Source organism: Ictalurus punctatus, chromosome 6 (genome assembly GCF_001660625.3).
Source record: "Ictalurus punctatus breed USDA103 chromosome 6, Coco_2.0, whole genome shotgun sequence".
NCBI classification, from domain to species: Eukaryota; Metazoa; Chordata; class Actinopteri; order Siluriformes; family Ictaluridae; genus Ictalurus; species Ictalurus punctatus.
The window spans coordinates 22959042-22981811 of NC_030421.2; the positions used below are offsets into that span (position 1 = coordinate 22959042).

General features: G+C 38.1%; 1 protein-coding gene across 2 annotated transcripts; it reads left to right on the forward strand.

The window, feature by feature from the left end:
- Positions 1–312: 312 nt before the first annotated feature.
- prpf40a (PRP40 pre-mRNA processing factor 40 homolog A) lies at positions 313–19355 on the forward strand. 2 transcript variants are annotated; one of them, XM_053681030.1, is made up of 27 exons: positions 313–422; positions 2246–2326; positions 2451–2594; positions 4629–4709; positions 5339–5366; positions 5489–5511; positions 5655–5696; positions 5869–5982; positions 6171–6291; positions 7417–7441; positions 7567–7782; positions 10128–10233; positions 11188–11252; positions 11392–11556; positions 12233–12341; positions 13603–13753; positions 14451–14584; positions 14821–14935; positions 15421–15512; positions 16087–16203; positions 16656–16793; positions 16878–16973; positions 17144–17230; positions 17318–17411; positions 17561–17622; positions 18492–18629; positions 18754–19355. In XM_053681030.1, exons 1-27 carry the CDS (start codon positions 420–422, stop codon positions 18841–18843), a joined length of 2637 nt encoding a protein of 878 aa, XP_053537005.1. In that variant the 5' UTR covers positions 313–419; the 3' UTR covers positions 18844–19355. The 2 variants fall into 2 exon arrangements, with proteins under 2 accessions (XP_053537005.1, XP_017325496.1); XM_017470007.3 differs by having other exon boundaries at positions 5872–5982.
- The last annotated feature ends 3415 nt before the right edge of the window (positions 19356–22770 follow it).

Here is a 22770-nt window from a genome sequence, read left to right on the forward strand (position 1 = left end):
ATTTTATGGTGAAACATTTTATATCATGAGAGAAAACGCTATACATAGTTTTCTTCTGGTGAAAACTCTGATAAGACAATTTACACTATCAAAATATGCTACCTATAGGTTTCTACGAGAGGCATTTTCTGAAAAGCTCACAGTAACAGACACAATAGCATCATCGGTGCAAATGTTTACTTTTTAACATTTCTGAAAGAAACTATACATGTATCACCACAGTGTTAATAAGTTTCTGATTCCAGAAACAATTCCAGTCAGTTATCTCAGCTCGTTTTTCTCACTACCGTTTCACTACTCTGCCCACTCACTGCTCGAGCGATGCGGTTTCCTTCCTGAACTTTGAACCTTGTCCGAATTATCCAATCAGATTGCACCTTGTTGGGTCGTGGAGGAGAAGTTCGGCTGCTAAATGCAACATGGTGAGTTACATATGGCCGAAATTGTACAAGAACGTATAATATTTGTAGGTTTTAGCGCTAAAACAGTATGAAAAAGTATTAGAGAAGCCGAGTTCATACCGGTGTGTTTTTAATAACGGATATATATTGAGTATTGAGCGAGTGCTTGTGTGGAGGAGTTAGCGCTGTAGCTAGGCGCCGCGGCGTGCTGAATGAATGAGTTTTGCTAGCGCGCGCTGTTGTTTATGAATGTAAACAGCTTGTAAACATGTTTACGTCTTTATGTTTTATATCACGTTTATTTTCATTTCACCACTACACTACAGATATCCGCTTAAGAAGGGGCTAGTTAGCCCATGGCGTTAGCTACACAAACAGGAGTCTGACTTTTGTACAAGGCTGTGTGAGAGAAAGCACTAAAAAGGTTGGATATAAAATAATATAAATAAATATAAATCCCACAAGTTGATATCTGAGCTAAATATAACTGATACACATTCAGTTTATAAATCTAAATACGGAGCTTGTTTGAACAGCTAGCTGAATAATGAGCTGCGGTTTCGGCTAACGCTAGCTAGCTAGCTAACTTGGGTGAAGTTTAGTTTGTTAATAGAAAAGCTTCACTTCATTTATAACAAACTCTGGAAACACGTGTATATATATATATTATATCATCCTCTGTAAGGCAAGATACTAAGGGTGAATAAGGTAATAAAAAGCATTACATGTATTTTTGCCAGTTGATTGCTGACATTCTTACGTTGTTTTTTGTTTGTATTGGAACTTTTTTAAAATTACATGTGCATTCCATTATGCAAAAGAGGCTTCGTTTAATTAAATGTGCACACGTTTTCATACTTTTTCAAAATATTTATTTCACTTTGAAGGCACTGTCGAGACACTTTTTCAGAAAAGTGTGTTGGAAAAACAATTTCTTTATTGTTTAATCTAGAAAATACCAGTGGTGGTTATAAAATATTTCATGGCATCTTTAGTACAAATCCAACATATTGTGAAGTTCCTCTGTGATATTCTGGATAGTGATAGGAAAAAAAAATCACGAATGCAGATTATTTGGAAACTGAGATTTTGGTTTTTAATTTATTGTGTGTGATTTTATCATGGATTGTACAAGGTGCTTGAAATTGTCTTTTTGAAATTTATATACTGGAAAAACTTAAATAGCCATTTTTATCTAGTGGTGCTTAAAAGTGCTTGAATTCTAAAAAGTCAGTACATACGAAAATTGCTAAATAACTTTAATGTGTTTATTTTTGAAAGAACATGAATACAATCCTTTAACTCAAAATATGACGCCCTGTTGCAACCCCTCCGTCTCCCCCTCTGTTTATTAGTATTATTAATAATAATATTTTTTGGGATGTAAAAAGAAGAAATAAAGAATGTTTGAATGACATTTCTTGTATAGTCTTTGAAAACAAACAACTCCCAACCCACCAAAAAAATTGTGCTTGAAAAGTTATTGAAAAAAGTTCACATGATAATGACACAAACTGACATGTACATCAAGTTTTCAGGACTATATAATGTGATGTGTTTGTACAGAGTGGGAACTTAAAACCTTTATCAGTTTCAGATAATGCCCTAGCTGTGAGAGAAACATTTTTCTTTTGCGTTTTGATATTTTTACTGCTATAGTTTAAGAGAAGTCATTTTATACATGCAGTTTATCCAGAAATGTGCCAAATGATTTGACGTGACCAAAATTGTCTTCTTGTCCTGTTGTGTTGCTGTTTTACAATACCAGCACACTTGTCAGTGTAGAGCACCTTTTACGCAGGGGAATTGTAGTAATTAATAGTTTGAAATCTTGTTCCTGAAAGTCCTCTACTGATGGGAATAATGCTCCAAGTCAAGCACCACCTTTTCCTGGAGTCCCTCCATCAGCAATACCACCTCCTTTTGTAAGTTGTTATTGATTTTCTCCTCTTTTGTTTGAGCTGCTACTGCCTTGTTTGTGTGTGGGGTTTTTAAAAATGTTTTTTTTATTGTGTTCTTGTGTTTTGTTTTGTTTTTTCCCCTCCAAAGATGGGACCGCCTGGAATACCACCTCACTTCCCGCCTATGGGTATCCCACCGATGGGTCAGAGGCCCCCTAACATGGCTCCCATGCCTGGAGGAATGATTCCACCCCCCATGATGCCCCCGATGGGTGCTCCTCCAATGGGACAGGTAAAGAAAATAGTTTAGTAATAAGCCATCTCATTATTTTTACATATATTCATTTAGCAGACACTTTTATCCAAAGCGACTTATAAATGAGGAAATACAAGCAAAGCGATATATCAAGCAGAAAACAATACAAGTAGTGCTACCATACAAGATCTTTAATTGAGTTCTAGAAAGCAAAGTGCGCAGAGTAGAGGTGTAAGTGCCAGAGTAGGTTTTTTGTTTGTTTGTTTGTTTGTTTTGTTGTTTTAAGGATAATGTGGGGTTGGCATTTTATGGGTTAGTTAGGTGTTCAAAGAAGAGGTGGGTCCTTAGCTGTTTTTTGAAAAAGTGACAGATTCTGCGGTCAGGATTTTGGTTGGAAGTTCATTCTACCACTGAGGGACAGTTAGTGTGAAGGTTCTGGAAAGGGACCTTGAGCCATGCTGAGTAGGCACTACTAAGTGTTGGTTGTTAACCGATCGCAGATTGCGTGAGGGAACGTAAACCTCAAGGAGAGAGTTGAGGTAGGAGGGTGCTGTTCCAGACAAGGTCTTGTAGGTGAGCATCAAGGCCTTGAATTTGATACGGGCGGCTACAGGAAGCCAGTGGAGGGAGATGAAGAGGGGTGTGACATGGGTTTTTTTGGGCTAGTTGAAGACGAGACGTGCTGCTGCATTCTGAATCATCTGAAGGGGTTTGATGGAGCTGACTGGGAAGTCCGAGAGTAGTGCATTGCAGTAGTCCAGTTTTGATATGACAAGAGCCTGGACTAGTAGTTGTGTAGCCTGTTCGGTGAGGTAGAGTCTGATTTTCTTGATGTTGTACAGAGTGAACCTACAGGACCGTGCAGTTGTTGAGATGTGGTCTGTAAAATCACCACAAGGCTGTCCTGGTTGGATTGAGTGTGGTGGAGCTGAGCTGTACAGTAAGGCTGTGGTTGATTGAGGGGCAGGCTGGGATGACGAGAAGCTCAGATTTTGCCAAGTTGCGCTTAAGGTGGTGTTCCCTCATCCAGTCCGAGATGTCAGACAGGCAAGCAGAGATTCACACAGAGAATTCATGCATTACTTATCAGTACAAAAGTTGCTGTCAGTACAGTCTTCATACCTCATTCTTATGTATTACCCGTGTTTAAATTTCGATTTATCTTTGCTCTGTGCGAGTCATGCTATATGATGGATTGATCAGGAGCACTGCCATCAGAGTTCTTTCCATGCTTTTACTGATGTGTATGATGTAATAAAGCCTGTGCTGCTTTTACATGAATGTATTTGAGTGCCACTTCATTCTAAGTAAAAAAAAAACAACTAAGCTTTTAATGGTCTTAATAACAAATCATTGGTCAGAAAATTAGCAAGAATGAAACTGTGCTATCATTTACTCGTTTACGTTTGCTGCTGTGACTTGTTTGGGGGAAGATCCAGAAACAGGGGAATTCACTTGTATAGTCTTCTTGTATGTAAAGATTAGATCATGATGATGATTAAAATGTTTGATGTAAAATTCAAACTAACATATGTCTGTGTGTACAAAATAAAAATGTTAAAATAATGAAAAACTGTCAGTTTACCCACAAGGCTTAAACATGAAAAGAAATCAAAGGGAAAAGCTATCCCATATTAAGTTACTTTATCTATTTGTTTAATTCTCGCTAATTTCCTGACCAATGATTTGTTGTTAAGACCATTAAAAGCTTAATATTTTGCCATTTTGGGCTTGGCCCAAGTTTTTATTTACCCAGGCGTAGATGACTGAAGGCTACGTCTCCACCTGCTTGTGATGTCATTTTCAATTAGAAGGTGTTATGTGTTAAATGTTGTTTAAGTGTTCATCTCCCCAGCACTTCCTGTGCTTTAGATCGAAAAGCTCATTTCCTTCTTCACGAAGACCAAGCTGTAGCTTCACATTTCAAAAAGGGGTTTAAAAACTGACACACACACACTTATGCTTGCTCTCTTGCGTCTCGCACCGTGTATTAATACCACACAGCACCATGTGCCACACTGGAGAGAAATTAGCAGCTTAGATGAATTTTTCATGAAGCTCTTTTATTAGATGCCAGGCATGATGCCACCAATGATGCCGCCAATGATGCCACCACGCATGCCAGCAGCGACGATGCAGCCAACAGGACCGGTAAAGTAGCCCCATAGTGCTTTCCACCCTTGTCTCTCGGGTTAGAAATAGATCCTCACAACCAAAAGTGGTGATGGCATTAGCATAAAGAACACAGGGCATGGAGGGAAATTAACCAATCTTTTTTTTTTTTTTTTTAATATAGCTGTGCTTTATATAATGTGAGGTGCGATATCTTTCACTTTTATAAATATTTTTTTAGGCTGGTTTAATTATTTATAACTAAGTACTTGGTTGTGATATTGCTCACATATTACTAAATGTTATTGCATTAAAAGCAGTCACCCAATTTCACAGAAGAAAATTCTCATATAATTCATTGTGAAAACAATGATGTATTCTGTAGAATATCTGTTTTTACTCTGGTGCTGAATGTATTACCTTTTTCTTTTTTCCTCCGATCAGTTGCAGTGGTTCCAGCATGAGTTTAAATTTCACCAGTTTAAGTTTCAGTCAGATTCTGTTCTCTTTTGCCAGTTGCCATATTATTTTAACCAATTATGTACACTATTTTCAATTTAAGATACTGCGTGAACTGATAATGTTGACTTTTTTTCTGCAGTGTTTAGATGTCTTTTATTATTATTTATAGTTTATAAAAATGACTCTTAATGTTTTCTTTCTTATAGCCTGGTGTTAGTCCTGTGGATACAGCTGGTAAGTCAGCTTAAAAAATAAAAGATTAAAAATAAATATTTTAAAAATGAGCTCATAAATAAACTAAATATTTTCTCAGTATAATTAAGTTAATTGTATTCTTTCTCAATTTGCCCTTTTAGCTAATGCTGCCCCTGGAACTACTGTAAGCACAACTAAAACACACTGACATTAATTACCGATATAAATGCAAAAAAGTAAATAAATTGGTAGTGGAGAATTATCTTGCTGGTTGGCATTGTAACATGTTGTCCTTTTAGAGATGTCATTGGGTTTCTGTTTTTGCAGAGCACAGCAGCAAACTCTCCCCCAGATGACCAGCCTAAAAAGGTCAGTACACGGAGTGCCTACAGACGCCGTATTATACCGAATAAAATCTCACTGGTGTTCAAATCTAATCTAAAACAAAAAATTAAACAGAAAGATTTCTGGAACCCTTTAATTTAAATTTGAGCTCTGTTGCAGTCACAAGTGACACTAATGCAATGTGTATGGACTCCAGCAGAAATCAGTGTGGACAGAGCATAAGTCTGTGGACGGCAAAACCTATTACTACAACACGGAGACCAAGCAGTCCACCTGGGAGAAACCAGATGATCTCAAATCACCTGCAGAGGTAAAGGCCAAATTCCAACTTTTCCAAATTTCCTCCAGTTCTCACTGTCCTTCTCTTTATCTCTTACAATAAGATTTATTGATCTTTCCCAATCACAACATGGACTTTAAAGAGAACTGGAGATCATGTCTTCAAATGCAGATACTATTGGATTAGACACATTACATATTGATGTTACTGTGTTGCAGCAAATGCTCTCTAAGTGCCCATGGAAGGAGTACAAGTCTGACACTGGGAAGCCTTATTACTACAACTCTCAGACTAAAGAGTCACGTTGGACAAAACCTAAAGAACTCGAAGATCTAGAAGGTATGACTTTCAAATCCATTCTCAGGATATTTAACATTAAATGATGAATGTGGGGTTTAAAGTGTTTGTGTTGAGGACCTAATGTGTACACAGTAAACAGTAAATGTGTTACAGTTGGAGAGTAGGAATAGATTCCTCACCTCTTTGTCTTTCTTCTTTGCACAGAATCAAATATGAGACAGGTACAGGTATGCCACTAAAACAGAAATAAAAGATTGGTTATAAATAATGGTTTCTTTTAAGAAATGGTCAACTATGCCCTGCAGTGACTGTATAGATGAGCTTTTATTAAATGTTTTTATCATTACTTTCATCAGATGGATTTGACAACAAATCCTGGTTTTAAATTTTGAGCATAGTTATTAAAGTTGTATTTTGGTTGGGAACTGCTACTCATTTCAGACTCTGTGACTAGAGCCGCTAATACAAGGCCAAGCTTCAAAAACATGCAGTGATGTACAGAAGCAGTAAACTGAGCAAAATACAAAACCACAATATATAGAGAAAGTGTAAAGCTGTCATTATAACTGTATTGCACAAGGGTCCATCACCTCACCATTTAAAACATTACATGTGAAGAAAAACAAAGACACTGCCCAGACTCAAATAGTGTCCAGTGCTTAAGAGAAGCTAATAGTGGAAGTTATGTTGATGGTGCCAGCATGACGGTCTGTACAGAGTTGTTTTAAGAGGACGCTCAAACATCACTTATTCTCTGAAAAGTTGTGTTCTTGAATTCATGAAAGATGTAGACGTAGGGTTCGATGACAGGGGTGTCCGATCTTATCCGCAAAGGGCCGGAGTGGGTGCAGGTTTTCATTCCAATCAAGCAGTAGCCACACCTGATTCCTCCTGTTTAATTAGTTGAGCTTGGCTTTCGGTAGACTCAGGTGTGACTTCTGTTTGGTTGAAATGAAAACCTGCAGCCACACTGGCTCTTACCAGATAAGATTGGACACCCCTGTTCTATGATCTAATATGAAAATGATCATGGTGAAGTTAAATTAAATGGCCTGAAGTATGAAATCTCTGAAGCTGTCTATTATAAACATTATAAGCAGGGCTTAGTGAATGGTGATGTGTACAGAGTGCCTTTTAAAAAGTCTTTGTCTTTTTTTCTTTTAGCTATGATAAAGGCTGAGGAGAATGGGTAAGACTATTAATATCATATGAATTGACATTTGCATTTCAATTAAAACATGTTTAAATCTTTACTTCATAGTTAAGATTCATGGTGTGTGTGTGTGTGTGTGTGTGTGTGTGTGTTTTTTTTAGGACGGTGGATGTTGTAGCTCCTGGCACTACTCCCATTCTCACAGCTCACACAGATGCAGTGCTTGCTGTGCCTGCTGTTCCAGAGGCTGACACTACCATAGCAACAAGCGTTGCCGAAGAACAGCCATCTCAGTTGCCTGTGCAGGGGGGCGAGGGAGGCAGTGAGGCAACTGTGACATCACCCAAGGACACGCCCACAACCGAGACACAGGCCAGGTACACACGTGTATATTATACACACACACACACGAGTAGGCAGTACATTGTGTACCCAGCGAATGGAGAGAGAGGTGTGGGGAAAGTTTTAAAAAGATGCATTGAGCCAACTAACCACATGAAACTTGGAATATGACCCAGCTGTAATCCACAATTTGGCTAATGGCTTGTTCTTGGACAGCTTTTTGCACTGTGGTACCGTAAACTGATAGCAATCCTTTCCGACATGGCCCTGGCATGAACCTTTCTTTCTGCTCATGTGAACTGCATATAAAGTTGAAACCCTGTCGTGTGTGAAAAGTTTCTCACCTAACCAAGGTTCAACGAAAGTGTACCTGATACAGATATGGCCCCCAGAACCTGGGAAGCTGTTTTAAGTGAGTAAAACTTGCAGTTTCAGTGATGTCAGACATTACTGTTGGCCAGGATTTACATAAGGCCCTTGATCGTGTGGAATTTGTGGAAAAGGCACACACAATATTGTTGCATACCTTTCTTCTTGTTTCTTGACATTTTCTTATAATGGGTGCAGCTATATGAAAGATTTTTAGTTTACTGGATGTCAGAAACTCTTGCTGTCGAAAGTGAAATAAAACTATAGCTTGTAGAGGCCAATTGGAATGATTTACTAAAACACCTGTAGACCAAGCACAGTATAAATCACCAGAATTGCAGTCAGTGCTCTGTCTCTCACAGGCCCATGTCACATCCACAGAGTTCACCAGGCTAATAAAATGTTACAGAGAAACTACTATATAAAACAATTTTTAGGCCAACAATAAATCATATTTGCTGAGATGTTAACGTGAATGACTTATTTTAAAAATCTAGAAATTCTCTTGATTATCTGGCTGAGTAATAACTGTAATTGGATTAAAGTTTTAACACATCATAGTGCTGTTATTTTATCTGTAGTGGTTTTTTGGTGCTTAATTTAGAGTGTTTAGCATTATTGATACTATTGTTTATGTGTGTGTGTATATATAAATATGAGCAAAGAAAGCTGTGAAAATTTGTCTTCATTGTTTAACCTTTTGATCATTTGTTCACAAAATTCACAAAAATACTCTGCTCTCATGGATATCAAACAATTGCAAACACACCGGTTTATCAAAAAAATATATATAGGTGTGCAACAATTATTGTCATCCTTTTTAGTCAATACGTTGTACTTGGTCAAGGCTTCTCCTATAATGCCTGATGAGGTTGGAGAATACCATGGCAAGGGATCAGAGACCATTCCTCCATACAGAATCCCTCCAGATCCTTCATATTTTGATGTCCACTCTGGTGGACTCTCCTCTTCAGTTCACCGCACAGGTTTTCTAGGGGTTTCAAGTTAGGGGACTGGGATGGCCATGGCAGGACCTTGATTTTGTGGCCCATTTTAAGCTTTCTGGCAGAGGCAGTCAGGTTTTCATTTTATATCTGTTGATATTTGATAGAGTCCATGATGCCATGTATCCTATCAAAATGTCCAGGTCCTCTGGCAGAAAAACAGCCCCAAAACATTAAAGAGCCGCCACCATATTTAACCGTGGGCATGAGGTACTTTTCCATATGGCTACCTCTCTATGTGTGCCAAAACCACCTCTGGTGTTTGTTGAAACTCTTCCAAACAACTTGTGGTGATGTAGGTGACTTCGGATTGTAGTTTTGGAGACTTTCTGTCCCCAAGACACAACTAACGCAATCCTTGGAGATTGTTTTTGGCCACTCAAGCCGTCCTCTTCAGTGTGTTGAAACAATATACACACGTCCTCTTCCAGGTTGATTCATAACATTTCCAGTTGACTGGAATTTCTTAATTATTGCCCTGATGGTGGAAATGGGCATTTTCAATGCTTGTGCTATTTTCTTATAGCCACTTCCCATTTTGTGAAGCTCAACAACCTTTTTCTGTACATCACAGCTATATTCCTTGGTCTTACCCATTGGTATGAATGACTAAGGGAATTTTGCCTTAAAATGTCAATGGGAATATACTTCAAATATATCTTTCTATTACGAATTCATAGGGGTGCCAATAATTGTTGCACACCTATATTTAACAAAGATATATTTTTTTGATAAACCTGTTTTGTTTGCAATTGTTTGATATCCATGAGTGCCGAGTATTTTTGTGAAATTTCTTGAACAAAGGATCAAAATTTTTACTCATATTTACCAAGGGTGCCAATATTATTGGAGATATATATATATATATATATATATATATATATATATATATATATATATATATATATATATATATATATATATATATATAATTTTATTTTATTTTACATAATGACTGATCGATCCTATTGTTATTAGAACAATCTTAACAATACCCATCTCTATAGTAATGACACATCTAAAGAAGAAAGGCCAGAGCTGGTGAAGAAAGTGTACAAGTGGAACACCAAAGAAGAAGCGAAGCAGGCTTTCAAAGAACTGCTTAAGGAGAAGGTAGAGCTCTCGCTATTTGGGATTTTTTTTTTTTCCTGTCTCTCTTCTTTCTTTGATGCAAGAACATGCAACACTATATCCCCGAAATGCCTGTTGAGCCACTCTCACAGGCAAACATTAACTCTTTCTCTGTCATTCCTCACTGCACTGCTACAGATATTGCACTCATTTGAGTGATGGGTGCCTGGATGTGCTTCTATATTTAGTGTGTTTTAATTTGATGCACAAAACTGTGTTCATAGGCCCCTGTCTGCTTTTCCTAAGGGCTCACTAATTATTCCGACTGTATGATTAGGGGCTTGAGACTCGGGGGCGACCACACAATAGGACGCTCCACTGAGCAGCACTTATAATGGAGGTATATAAATGGAGGACTGAATTTGTCTAGCTTCCTCTTTGAACCTGTCACTTCCTACTCGCCATCCTCTTTGTCTCTGTCCTGTCTCTCATCTCATGAGGCATGAGGAGGAAATTGAAAAGGTGACTTACATAAGGCACTGGCATTTCTAAAAAATTATGTTAGTGTCATACAAGCCTACTGCGCAATTAAGAAAACACATCACCTGACCTCCTTACAGCCACAGAGGAGTTTCTGGCATTTCCATTATTACACACACACACACACACACACGATTATAAGTGCATATTTTTCCAGTATTATCATTTACCTAATCTCTATATACCACATATATAGGATTTGAAAATGGGAGTATTTCTTTAATAGTCATGCTTGGTTTTTCTTCTATATACACAAAGTTCAAACTTTCAAAAGAATCGAGGACTTTTTAACACCTTTTCCAATCCTGTATTGGCCATAGTAGCTGAAAGAAAGTCGGATTGAATTTGGCAGATCAGACATGAATTCAGTGGCATTGAGGAGGAGGCTGATACCATCCTCAGTATTGTGTAGCTGTGCTGGATTTGCTAAGAACTGCTTTGTGTTTTTGTGTGCAGGGTGTTGCATCGAATGCATCCTGGGAGCAGGCCATGAAGATGATCATTAATGACCCTCGTTACAGGTACTACAGACATTAAAAATGAATAACAAAATTTAACCCTAAAATGAATAGATATTTCTTGATAATACTGCATGCATTGCTTTGTCTTCTTCTGTTAAGTGCTGTGTGTGTGTGTGTGTGTGTGTGTGTGTTTTGGCAGTGCCCTGCCCAAGCTGAGTGAGAAGAAGCAGGCTTTTAATGCCTACAAGGTTCAGACAGAGAAGGAGGAGAAAGAGGAGGCCAGGATCAAATACAAGGAATCCAAAGAGACATTTCAACGCTTCCTGGAGAACCACGATAAAATGACTTCCACCACAAGATACAAGTATGAACTGTGTGTCGTCAGGGACACTCTGTTTCCTACGATCGTAAAGGTTTTATAACAGGAAAGTGATGGGTAGGATTCAGACTGCCAGAAACCCATTTCACAACGAACATAATTACTGATTACAAAGAAACATGCAAGCTCCCTCCTGCCAGTCTGTTCAAACCGACACGTAGCTTTTCATTTAGTACTTTTCTTTCACTTTTCACCTTTATACACCTTGTTGTACTGTTGGTTTTACCTTAAAACATTTTTTTTTTAATTTATTGAAATGTATAAGTACAGCAGTATTATCACCGAGAGACTGGAACTCATGTTTTGCATGACTGCTTGGTGAGAAAAGCATTTGTGAATACAGTGCTATTACTAATGCAGGCCTACATGCAATGACAAACGTGAGGAAATCCCATTTTGCTCCCCACGAAGTACATTTTAAAGACCTTTTTTTCTTCCAGTCCTGTGGTAATATCTTGCTTTGGAAGCATTGCTATTTTATTCTAAAACGTTCCTGTCAAAATGTTAAACGGAGATCAGATTATCTGTGAGAGAAGTGACTGGGGCTTTAAGCACATGAACTCATTAATGAGTTCAGTTCATGATACACTACTTCCTCCTTCTGGCAAAGAAAAGCACTACTGCAGTGTTCCTCAGATGATAACTGTGTTTGTGTGTTTAGGAAAGCAGAGCAGATGTTTAGTGATCTGGAAGTGTGGAGCTGTGTTCCAGAGAGAGACAGACTGGAGATTTATGATGATGTTCTCTTCTACTTGGCCAAGAAAGAGAAGGTGTGCTATTTGTTTTTGATTTACTTGATTTCTTGATTGTGGCTGGGCGATTACAGGGGAATCTGCTTCTGCTTGATTTATGTTTTCTTTTTTCTTTTTTTTTTCTTTTTATCTAATCTTATGGATGTGGGGGGAGACATTTTAAATCAATCCTAGTTTAGAATGAAAATAAATGTATCCAAGTATTACATCATGCCAGTTCACTCCATTTCTGTGCTGGCACTCTTTTAGTTGGGATTGTCTTTATATCCGAGATGTAAAATCTGAACCCGTTCCTTTGAACTGAAGTAACATAAAATTCTCCTTCTCTTAATGTATTGTGCTCAGAGAGTGTAGCAACCTTGACCGTGTTTAACTGTGTCATTAGATAATATTTTCTAAAACATGATTTAGACATATTGTACATGGCATTAATACCCTAATTCATAAATTAATTAAACAATATCGAATAGTCTTATGCATAGCATGTTATGCACATATTGAAATTGTCAGTAATTTTAAATATGTTCAAAGCTAAGAGTAGAGAAGTTATGATGGTTTAAAATATATATATATATATATATATATATATATATATATATATATATATATATATATATATATATATATATTGCACATACATACATATAAAGGTAACTAATTCCAAAGTTTGAAAGAATGGATATACATTCAGATGTACACTATCGGTCAAAAGTTTCGAAACCCTCATTCTTTCTTCATTTTTTTCCACATTTTAGAATAATAATAAAGTCATCAAAACTCAATAACATAAATGGAAATATGGGAATTATGTTGTGATTTAAAAATAGTAGGTCTACTTTGAAGATGCTAAAATATTAAATTATTGATTTATTTTGTTCAAAAATCGCTTTTGCCTAGAATTTCCAGAAATGTATTCTTGGCATTTTCTCAACCTATTTCTTGCGGATTCACCCTGAGATGCTTTTTAAACCGTATTAAAGGAGTTCACACCTACGCTGGACACTTTTCAGCTGCTTTTTGGAATATTTCGCTCCAAGTGATCCACTTAATTTGTAAATAAAATGTTAGTTTTCTAATGAAAGAAATAAATATGTTGGCAAAATTATATTTTTGCCTACAACAAACATTTAATCATACACGTTAAGATCAAAAGGTTTTTAAGATCATGAGAAACATTTTGGTGAAGTGTCTCTAAACTTTTGACTGGTAGTGGTGGATATTGGTGCCTATCACATGCTGGCAGTGCTGCTCTTTAGCCCAGTCTCTCTCCATGCTGTAGGAACAAGCCAAGCAACTGAGGAAGAGGAACTGGGAGGCACTGAAGAACATCTTGGATAACATGGCTAATGTCACATACCGCACCACCTGGTCTGAGGCTCAGCAGTACCTGTTGGATAACCCCACATTTGCTGAGGATGAAGAGCTACAGAGTATGAAAACACACACGCATCGAAGTGATGAAAAGCATTTATTTTGAAGGGCCCTTCAACACGCTTGTGGATCTTGAGAATATTTAAACCGTTATTATGCTGAATTGAACAGGAGAGCTTACCTAGAAATGTAGGTCAAGTTCAAATAGGCTATGAAGCATTATATTAACCACGTTCTAAGATGGAGCTAAATTAAATAAAACTGCTGTAAGTAGCGCTGCGATAAATAAGCTCTTCGATGTAGACTTCATGTTTTATTGCTACAGACGATGAACAGCAGCTCGTATGAATGAAATATCGCCACCTTTTGTTTTCTCTGCTTAGTCTGTTGTATTAAATTGTGATACTTGCTCATATTGTGTTACAGTGCCTGAGTAACCTTAAAACACTGACTTTAAAAATTTTTTTTAAATGTCTAAGTGGTTTCCCAACACTCATTCCACTCGTACAAAAGTGTCCGCATTGTGAAGACTGAAGCCTTTGGAGAGATTAGGGCATAGTGGTGCTCACTTCAGAATAAATGGCAGCTCTAATGTTATTGCACCACGTGATTTTCGGTTTGATGCCTTGTTTAAAAAATAAAAAAAAATTAAAAAAGGCTGGAGACCCACTGTCTCCGATCTCCAATCTGAGCTAATAAAGTATAACCCCTTCTGGGAAGTGTGCAGCAGTGTAAAGCTGTTTGTATCCGTTTCAGACATGGATAAGGAGGATGCGCTGATCTGCTTTGAGGAACACATCCGTGCTCTGGAGAAGGAAGAAGAAGAGGAGAAACAGAAATCTCTGCTGAGGGAGAGACGCAGACAGCGCAAAAACAGGGAGTCTTTCCAGGTTACTGACACACACCACACACTGGTCTCAAGTATTTGTCATTTCTCCAGTAACATTAATGATTCAAAAAAACGTTTTTCTTTTCGAATCATTTGTATATACTTTACAAATCATTTGTATATACTTTACAAACATGGATGTAAATCACAGGAGAATCCCTGATTTTTCTTTTTCTCACATTACAGCAGTATGACTGTGCTCACTGTCTGCTTTCTTTTTCTGTGTATGTGGTGTAGAAATTTCTGGATGAGTTACATGACCACGGCCAGCTGCACTCCATGTCAGCATGGATGGAGATGTATCCAACCATCAGTTCAGACATCCGCTTCGCTAGCATGCTGGGACAGCCGGGTGAGACATAGACACACATGCATGATGCACACACGTTCACGCCCCGCTTTACTCTGACACTAACCAGTTCAGAAAACACACACACACAGAGGCACCAGTAATGGTTTCTGATGGATCCTTAATAATTTACAGTTGCCTGAAAAGCAACATGCAATTTTTCCTCCTTTTTGATTTCCAATAAATACACAAACAGAAGTCTGTGTCTGGGAATAAATCCAATAGTGAGAAATCAAATGTTGATGCATAAACCACAAATGAAATGGATCCTTGCTCATGTACCCATTTTTCTGCTGTGTTTGTAACTCTTTGCTGTCCGAACCTGATGGTTAATCTAGTCCTGTGCCTCAAATCTCACTCCTTCTGGTTCTAATGAAAGGTTTCAGGACCATTAGGACGTAACAGAACTAAGTGTCAGTGTGAACTGAAAAAGATCTGAGCTGATCATCTGAGTACGGTTAATAGATGTCCTCATGTCTGATCCTCAGGCTCTACACCTCTGGACTTGTTCAAGTTCTATGTGGAAGATCTCAAGGCTCGTTATCATGATGAGAAGAGAATCATCAAAGACATCTTAAAGGTGGGGCTTTATTATAATTGTATTTATAGCCAAGTATTCTCTTGGCTATAAATTTTTAAGGGACGATATATGATACCCTGTAAAAACAACCTCTTTTATGGCTTAGTGTTACTTTTCAAATTGTCTAGTTCGAAATGGGCAGTGGGTAAATTACAACTCTTTTGGTGTTACAAGGTGAAGTGCGATATAACTGAAGATGTTTTGTTAATCCTTGACTATACTTTATATCCATGCCTATTTACAGAAAGCACAACCTATCTGTGTTGCATTGCTTTATTTTAAAGCATTAATTTATCTGATAAATAAAGTGATAAATAATATATTTTTATTATCATTATTTTACATAAACTGAATGCCTTTTACAAGTACTGAATGCCAATTTTGTGTCCAGAAGAAACGTAGCTAACTTGGCATGCAACATCATCCCTGTCACTTTTTATTTGTCTAGCTTGATTATATTTTTGTCAGACGGGGTAGTTCTTTGGTCCATGGCAGAACCATGGGGGTTCAGTGAGAGGGGTTTATATAAGAAGACAGCTCATATCTGGATTTTGTAAACACATTGTGTCTGCAGGATAAAGGTTTTCTGGTGGAGATCAGTACCAGCTTTGAGGACTTTGGCTCAGTCATCAGCTCTGACAAGAGGGCCACCACTCTGGATGCAGGCAACATTAAACTAGCCTTCAACAGTGTAAGCATGACTTTTTTTCTTCTTCTTTTTGCCTTGTATATGTTAAATGCGTGTTATGTTAGGAGAATAAATTTCAGATTACGATGCACTTTGGTCTGTACAATATAGCGACTGATGTTTAGCACAAATATTTGCAATACTGATGTCACCTGCGATATGCAAATGAGTGCTGAGCAATCCACAGTTATTATGAGAATTCTGATTAGCAGAGGTCCATGTTGACCGTGTTCACACTACAAACTTTATTACTCAGTCTAGTCTTTCTGCCTTGTTTAATTTTGTGTTTGTGACTCATATCGGTCATTAGTATGGATTGACCTCTGCCCTCAGACCTACAGGCCACATTTTTGAAAATGAATACAAAACAAAAGACCCGTCTTTGCATCACACTCCATCAGTGCGGCACAAAAAAGCGAGGAGGTTAAATGTAGCTTCTGTTCTTCTGTGTGAAGCTTCTGGAGAAGGCAGAAGCACGAGAGCGGGAGAGAGAAAAGGAAGAGGCCAGAAAGATGAAGAGGAAAGAAGCAGCCTTCAAGAGCATGCTGAAGCAGGCCACGCCCTCATTGGAGCCTGATGCTACATGGGAAGGGGTATGGGCTGGACTTGAAAACGTTTATGACGATATACAATCTACTTGGTTGGCTTTTTTTTTAATGAGGTTTGCTCTGTTTTAGGTAAGAGAGCGATTCCTAAAGGAGCCTGCTTTCGAGGACATCACTCTGGAGTCGGAGAGAAAGAGGATATTCAAAGATTTTATGCATGTACTAGAGGTACTGTTCTGATTGTCTCTTCGAATGTTTTTCAGCATCACATGCAAGTAATCAAAATGACTTTGGTTCAATTCATCAGGGTTTAGAGAATGCAGATTAAGCCGTATCATTTAGCCAGAGTTCTAGTGCTGTTTGTTTGTTTGTTTATACGTATTTCTCCATTTTTGCAGCATGAGTGTCAGCACCATCACTCCAAAACCAAGAAACACTCAAAGAAGTCCAAAAAGCACCACAGGAAACGATCTCGTTCTCGCTCGGTAAGCACGCCACATCCGCGTCTCTCCGAAGCAGACAGCAGAAACACACATTCTGCACCTACCGACCCGTCTTGTCTCCTTTTGCAGGGTTCTGAATCTGAGGAGGACGAGTATCATTCGAAAAAGAAGAAACGCTCCACATCAAAATCTCCGTCAGAGCACTCTTCCTCGGGGGAATCCGGTTAGTGTGTCCTTTTAACAAACTGTCCTGCTTAGCGTTAATCAATAACTTCACTGCACAACACACTTGTCTTGTAAAATCTAACCCCACTGTTACTCCAGTCTGTAGTGCTGAGATGGTTTTATCATCTCATGTATTGATTTTCACAGAGAGAAGCTATAAAAAATCCAAGAAACACAAGAAGAAGGGAAAGAAGAGAAGACACAAGTCTGTAAGTTCAAGTGCAGTAAAATCCAGACATCTCAGTTTCTCTCGAATTCTTTTTCTAATTTATCTCTTTATTTCTTGTATCTCTTTATTTCTTCTACTTCAAGATGATGGGCCAATATATCTCGTTCTCATTATTTTTTTTTTACTTAACTCATGTCTGACAATATTTTATGTAATTATTTTGTCATTTCCAAACAGTTCATTATTTCAAGTTATCTTTGATTGGAAGACTTCCCGTGTCCTAATTGGCGTGCTATCTGTATTAAACAGTATCCGAGAAGAGAATTAGTGCGTCCCAAATCGCAGTATGTTGAAACGAGTATCTCAAAGGTACCCGGATGGTCTACTATTCCCGGTAGATTTTCCAAGCGTGGATCCGTGGACACTTTTTCCCACAATTTCTTGCGCGAGGGAGGACCTTCTTCAAACGCTTTGTGACCGTTTGCTTCGCCGAATCCAAGGATTCATTTTAGACGGGGGGGGGATGATGAATTAAATTAAATAGTATAACTGATGTAAGGAGTGAAGAATGAAGAAAAGCTGAAACGCAACACAGAGTTTGTTTATGGTGTGACAGCGTTCTCTTCCATCTCACGGAGTGTTATGATGTCACAGTACATGCATACTCTTTTAATACACACTCAAAAATATGACCTTTTCTTCATTAAAAAGTGTACATACTTTTAGTACATAGTATAAGTATGCTAATTGGGACGCAGGGATTATTATTATTTATTATTTATTTTTCCCCCCCTGTCAAGATATGTCATTATTTTGAGTGATCTTATTGTGTCCAATTAATTACTCATAAATGTAATATACAATTATTTCAACTTAACAGTTTGTATTCTCAACCTGTTCTCCCTGCAGGCTTCCCCAGAGTCTGATGGAGAAAAGGACAGAAAAGGACGAGACAAAGACAAGGATAAAGAGAATGATAAGTCCAGAGGGAAAAATCGTAGTGAATCCAAACAGAAATCTCCCAAGAGGAAAACACCTAAAGAAGAGGCAAGGCTTCATTTCAGCGACTTTTCACAGGATTTCAGTTGAATAGCTGTTTGTTCTTTCACTTTTCTCAGTCCCAAAAATATAGACTAGCTGACCGACTGATTGCTCTCTCTCTCTCTCTCAGGGAGGATGGGACACATCAGGCAGTGAACTGAGTGAAGGAGAGCTGGAGAAGAGGAGAAGAACTCTTCTGGAGCAGTTAGATGCACCTTAGATGTTCTATGCCTGTGTTCATCCACTTCACGCTGTAAAACCTGCATTGTAGCTCCGTATGATAACTCGTATAGTACACCGATGCTGTGTACGGACAACACTTCTCTCCCTTCGGAGGACATGCTCACTGATTATCAGAAATCGTCTTCATCTTTCTCTGTAGTTTCTCAGGAGAACTCTGTCAGGGTCTAAAACTGAGTCAGTGTACAAAGTGGTCTTCTCTGGTGACTGCAGATTTTTCCTGTTTTCCTTCTACTGTTTTGTTCTCCTTATCCCCGACGTCACAATTGTTTTTAGGTAGTTGTACATTTATTTTGTAATTGCCAATAGTTTGTCTTATAATTATTGTTTACAGGTGAAATAAAAACCTTGGGAATTTTCAAAAATGTATCAAATTGAACATCTGTTTTAGCGGATAGTCGCGATTGTTAAAAGATCTATTTTCGAAGGTATTTTGAACCCGCAATACTCGCACAATAAAAAGGTATGATGGTGTTGAATTCTCAAATCTGATCTCTCAGAAGGAGTTGATTGATTCATTCATTTTCTGTAACAGCAGCTTTGACAGGCTGTAATTTAAATCACAGGTTTATGTTGATGTACTCTTTCTAATGCCATTTCTATAGTAACATCTAATTCACAGGGATGTCTGTAGTGGGAAAAGTGTTCATCAGAAAAACATCTACTTGTTGATGTGGTGAAAAAAAGAAAAGTCACCAGTGAGTGCTTTCTAATAGTCTGCAACTTTTAATTTTTCAGGATGGAGAAGTTTGCAGTTTCTCTGTAACATGACAGACTGCATTATTATTTTTATTATTAACTTCAAAAGAGAGAAAATTTGAGTCCAAGGGAATGAATGAATGTTATAACCCAAGCACATTTGTTTTACACGCCATCCACATTATCAAACATAAGTATGTCGTCGTTTAATAAATAAGTCATTATTATTGGTAAATTGCTGTGGTATAAGAGGATTAAAACATTTCAGAATGTGCAGAAATAGAAATATCAGGGTGGTAACGGACCTCCGAATTTTTCTATAACAGCGCGCCATACACAAGTCCTAAATCTATTCGTTTCAACACTGGTGTTCTGTTTGAACTGGTTTATGTGAAAATGGCTTAATATCTTTCTAAATATAACACCAACAAACCTTCCACATGGTCAGGTGATCCGTTTGAGCTGATGTCCCTTAGAATTTTTAGAAACTTTTATAAATACTTAGATTTTTTAGTTTTTTTTTGTAAACATTTCCCCTACTGAGCTGAGACTTGAAAATGATTCTTTCAGCCAAATTCTACACTTCTTACACTAATTATAACCATATAATCTAATATTCAGTAAAATATATTCATTGATTTGCCCTTTTATCACCTATTTTCCTGACTGTTTATTACTCGCTCTCTTTATACCATTCTACATAAGGAAGAACATCCATCCTTCCTTTACTTTACCAAATATCTATTTGCTGAGACGTTTAAACTTACTTTTCATGTTTTAAACAATTTTCAGTCATCGATGGTGAAAAATCTATTTTTTTTTTGTAAGAAGACTACAAACATGGCACATTTCCACCTAGAACTTGTTCTTAATGTTTGTTGGCTAACTCCGAAACAATCTTTTTCTAAAATCGACATGGCTGAGGGTTAGGACGTTCTGGATGTGTCCTGCTGAGTGCTGGCTGTTTTCCCTCCTGGGCCTGCACTGATCAGCTGCTGTTATTATTGTATTACATTTTTTGTATTTTCTCGCATTGACAATTGCAATGTGCTCCTTGCTGGGGTCTGCAAGTCTACAATAAATAAACTACAGTATCTGAAAAAATACAGCAGCTAGAACCCTGACTAGGTCCAGGAAAAGTGAGCACATCACTCCTATTTTGGAATCCGTGCAGTGGCGCCCTGCAGCTTTCATGTAGATTTAAAATCCTTATGCTTACATACAAGGCCTTGCATGATTTAGCTCGAGCTCAAGTTCGGCCGAGCTTTTAACCCAATTACACCCCAAAACGTGACCTCCGTTCTTCCAACCCTGGTCTCTTAACTCAGGGGCTCCCAAACTTTTCCAGGGCAAGGCCCCCCAAATGGCATTAATATTTGACCGAGGCCCCCCTTTTGCAAGATGTCTTTAAAACACATTAAAAATACAGACTTCTGAATATATTTCCCTTTTTTATTAATAATTACATCTTACATCTTTACATTACATTACATTAGGAATTGATCGTGTGTGTGTGTGTGTGTGTGTGTGTGTGTGCGCGCGCGCGTGGTTGTCTGAGAGTGAGAATTTATTTTTCACACCAAATTGTTGAGGCCCCCCCGGGCGCCCCCTGGTGGCCCCCACTTTGAAAACCACTGTCTTAACTGTCTTTCAGACTTGTTTACACACTATGGGTGATGGGGCCTTTTCTTCTTATGTTCCAAAACTGTGGAACTCGCTGCCATCTGATCTTCGAGAAGCCCAGTCTTTTAATGTATTTAAATCTTCTCTTAAAGTATTTCTTTAGGATTGCTTTTACTTAATGACACTGTTTTTTTGTTCATTATTTAACTATTATTACTACTATTATTGTTATAATTGAAACTATTTTACTATTAACTATTTTTTGGTACAGGCTTATGTATTCTTATTTAAAGGCATTGAGAGGCCTTTTTAAAGATGCTATAGAAAAAAGTTTTTAAAAAAAATTATTATTAAGTATACTCCAGACACAGAATGAGGTTGTGTAGTATTCCTGTGGCGCCGATATACACACACACACACACACACACACACACACCAAAGAAACCAGTTTAAATTTGTGTAGATGGTAACTCTGAATACAAAGGTGACTTCTGCACTGCTTCTGTTCAGCTGTGAAGTAAACGGTAAAAGGTCTGCACTTATATAGAGCTTTTGTCCAAAGTGCTTTACACTGGTTCTCATACACCCATTCACTCACACACTCACACTCTAATGGTAGCAGAGCTGCCATGCAAGGTGCTAATTTGCCATCAGGAGCAACTTGGGGTTCAGTGTCTTGCCCAAGGACACTTCGGTATGTGGAGTCATGTGGGCTGGGAATCAAACCGCCAACCCTACGATTAGTGGACAACCCGCTCTACCACCTGATCAGTAGAGGTGTCTTTCTTTCTTTCTCCTCAGTTTGTTCTCAACTAGAGATGTGCAGTTTTTAAATCCCACTCATGCAGTTATCATTTTTGTTTATACCGTCTTGTGATATTTTCTAAGAAATGTCGTTCTATTTCCCAAAACTTCAACAAACTAGTAGGCTGATTTAAACCCTGACGTATTCGTATCGGTATATGTATCTGTTTAGAACACATCATCTGTTCAATACAAATACTGTATTCATATTTGCACACATGCCTACTGCTCACTAAACATTTTGAACGTTAGTCTGGTTTTGAGAGAACTTGTCAGAACTTGTCATATGGATCAATCTGTACAGTACACAGAACCCTTAAAGAGACACTGCATCAGCCACCAGCACAGTACAACAGCATGGCTCCAGACTGCTGAATCTGCAGCATTTGTTTGGAAAGTGATTATTTCAGAAGGGGAACAGTGAGTGAGCGCTCGTATGTGAATTTCTTCATAATGAACGTCCAGGGCTAGAATTATCCTCATCTCTGGGTCCCTTCTTGGGGCACTGGGCGAGGGAGTATCAGTGCTGATCGGCTCAATGATCTCATCCTCACTGTATTGTCTGTACTACCACCTGCTTAAACATACTCAACATCATTAATGTCATTAGCACAGTCAGCAATGTCTCAATGTTCAGGATCACGAGCAGTCGCAGCAGCGCTTCTCCTACTTCCTCTACAGAGGAACCTCAGAACCATCCAATGATTTTGCTCTAAAATCATTACTTATCCCAACAACACAGTATAAAGATAATGATTGTATATCACTTTAGTATTGTATG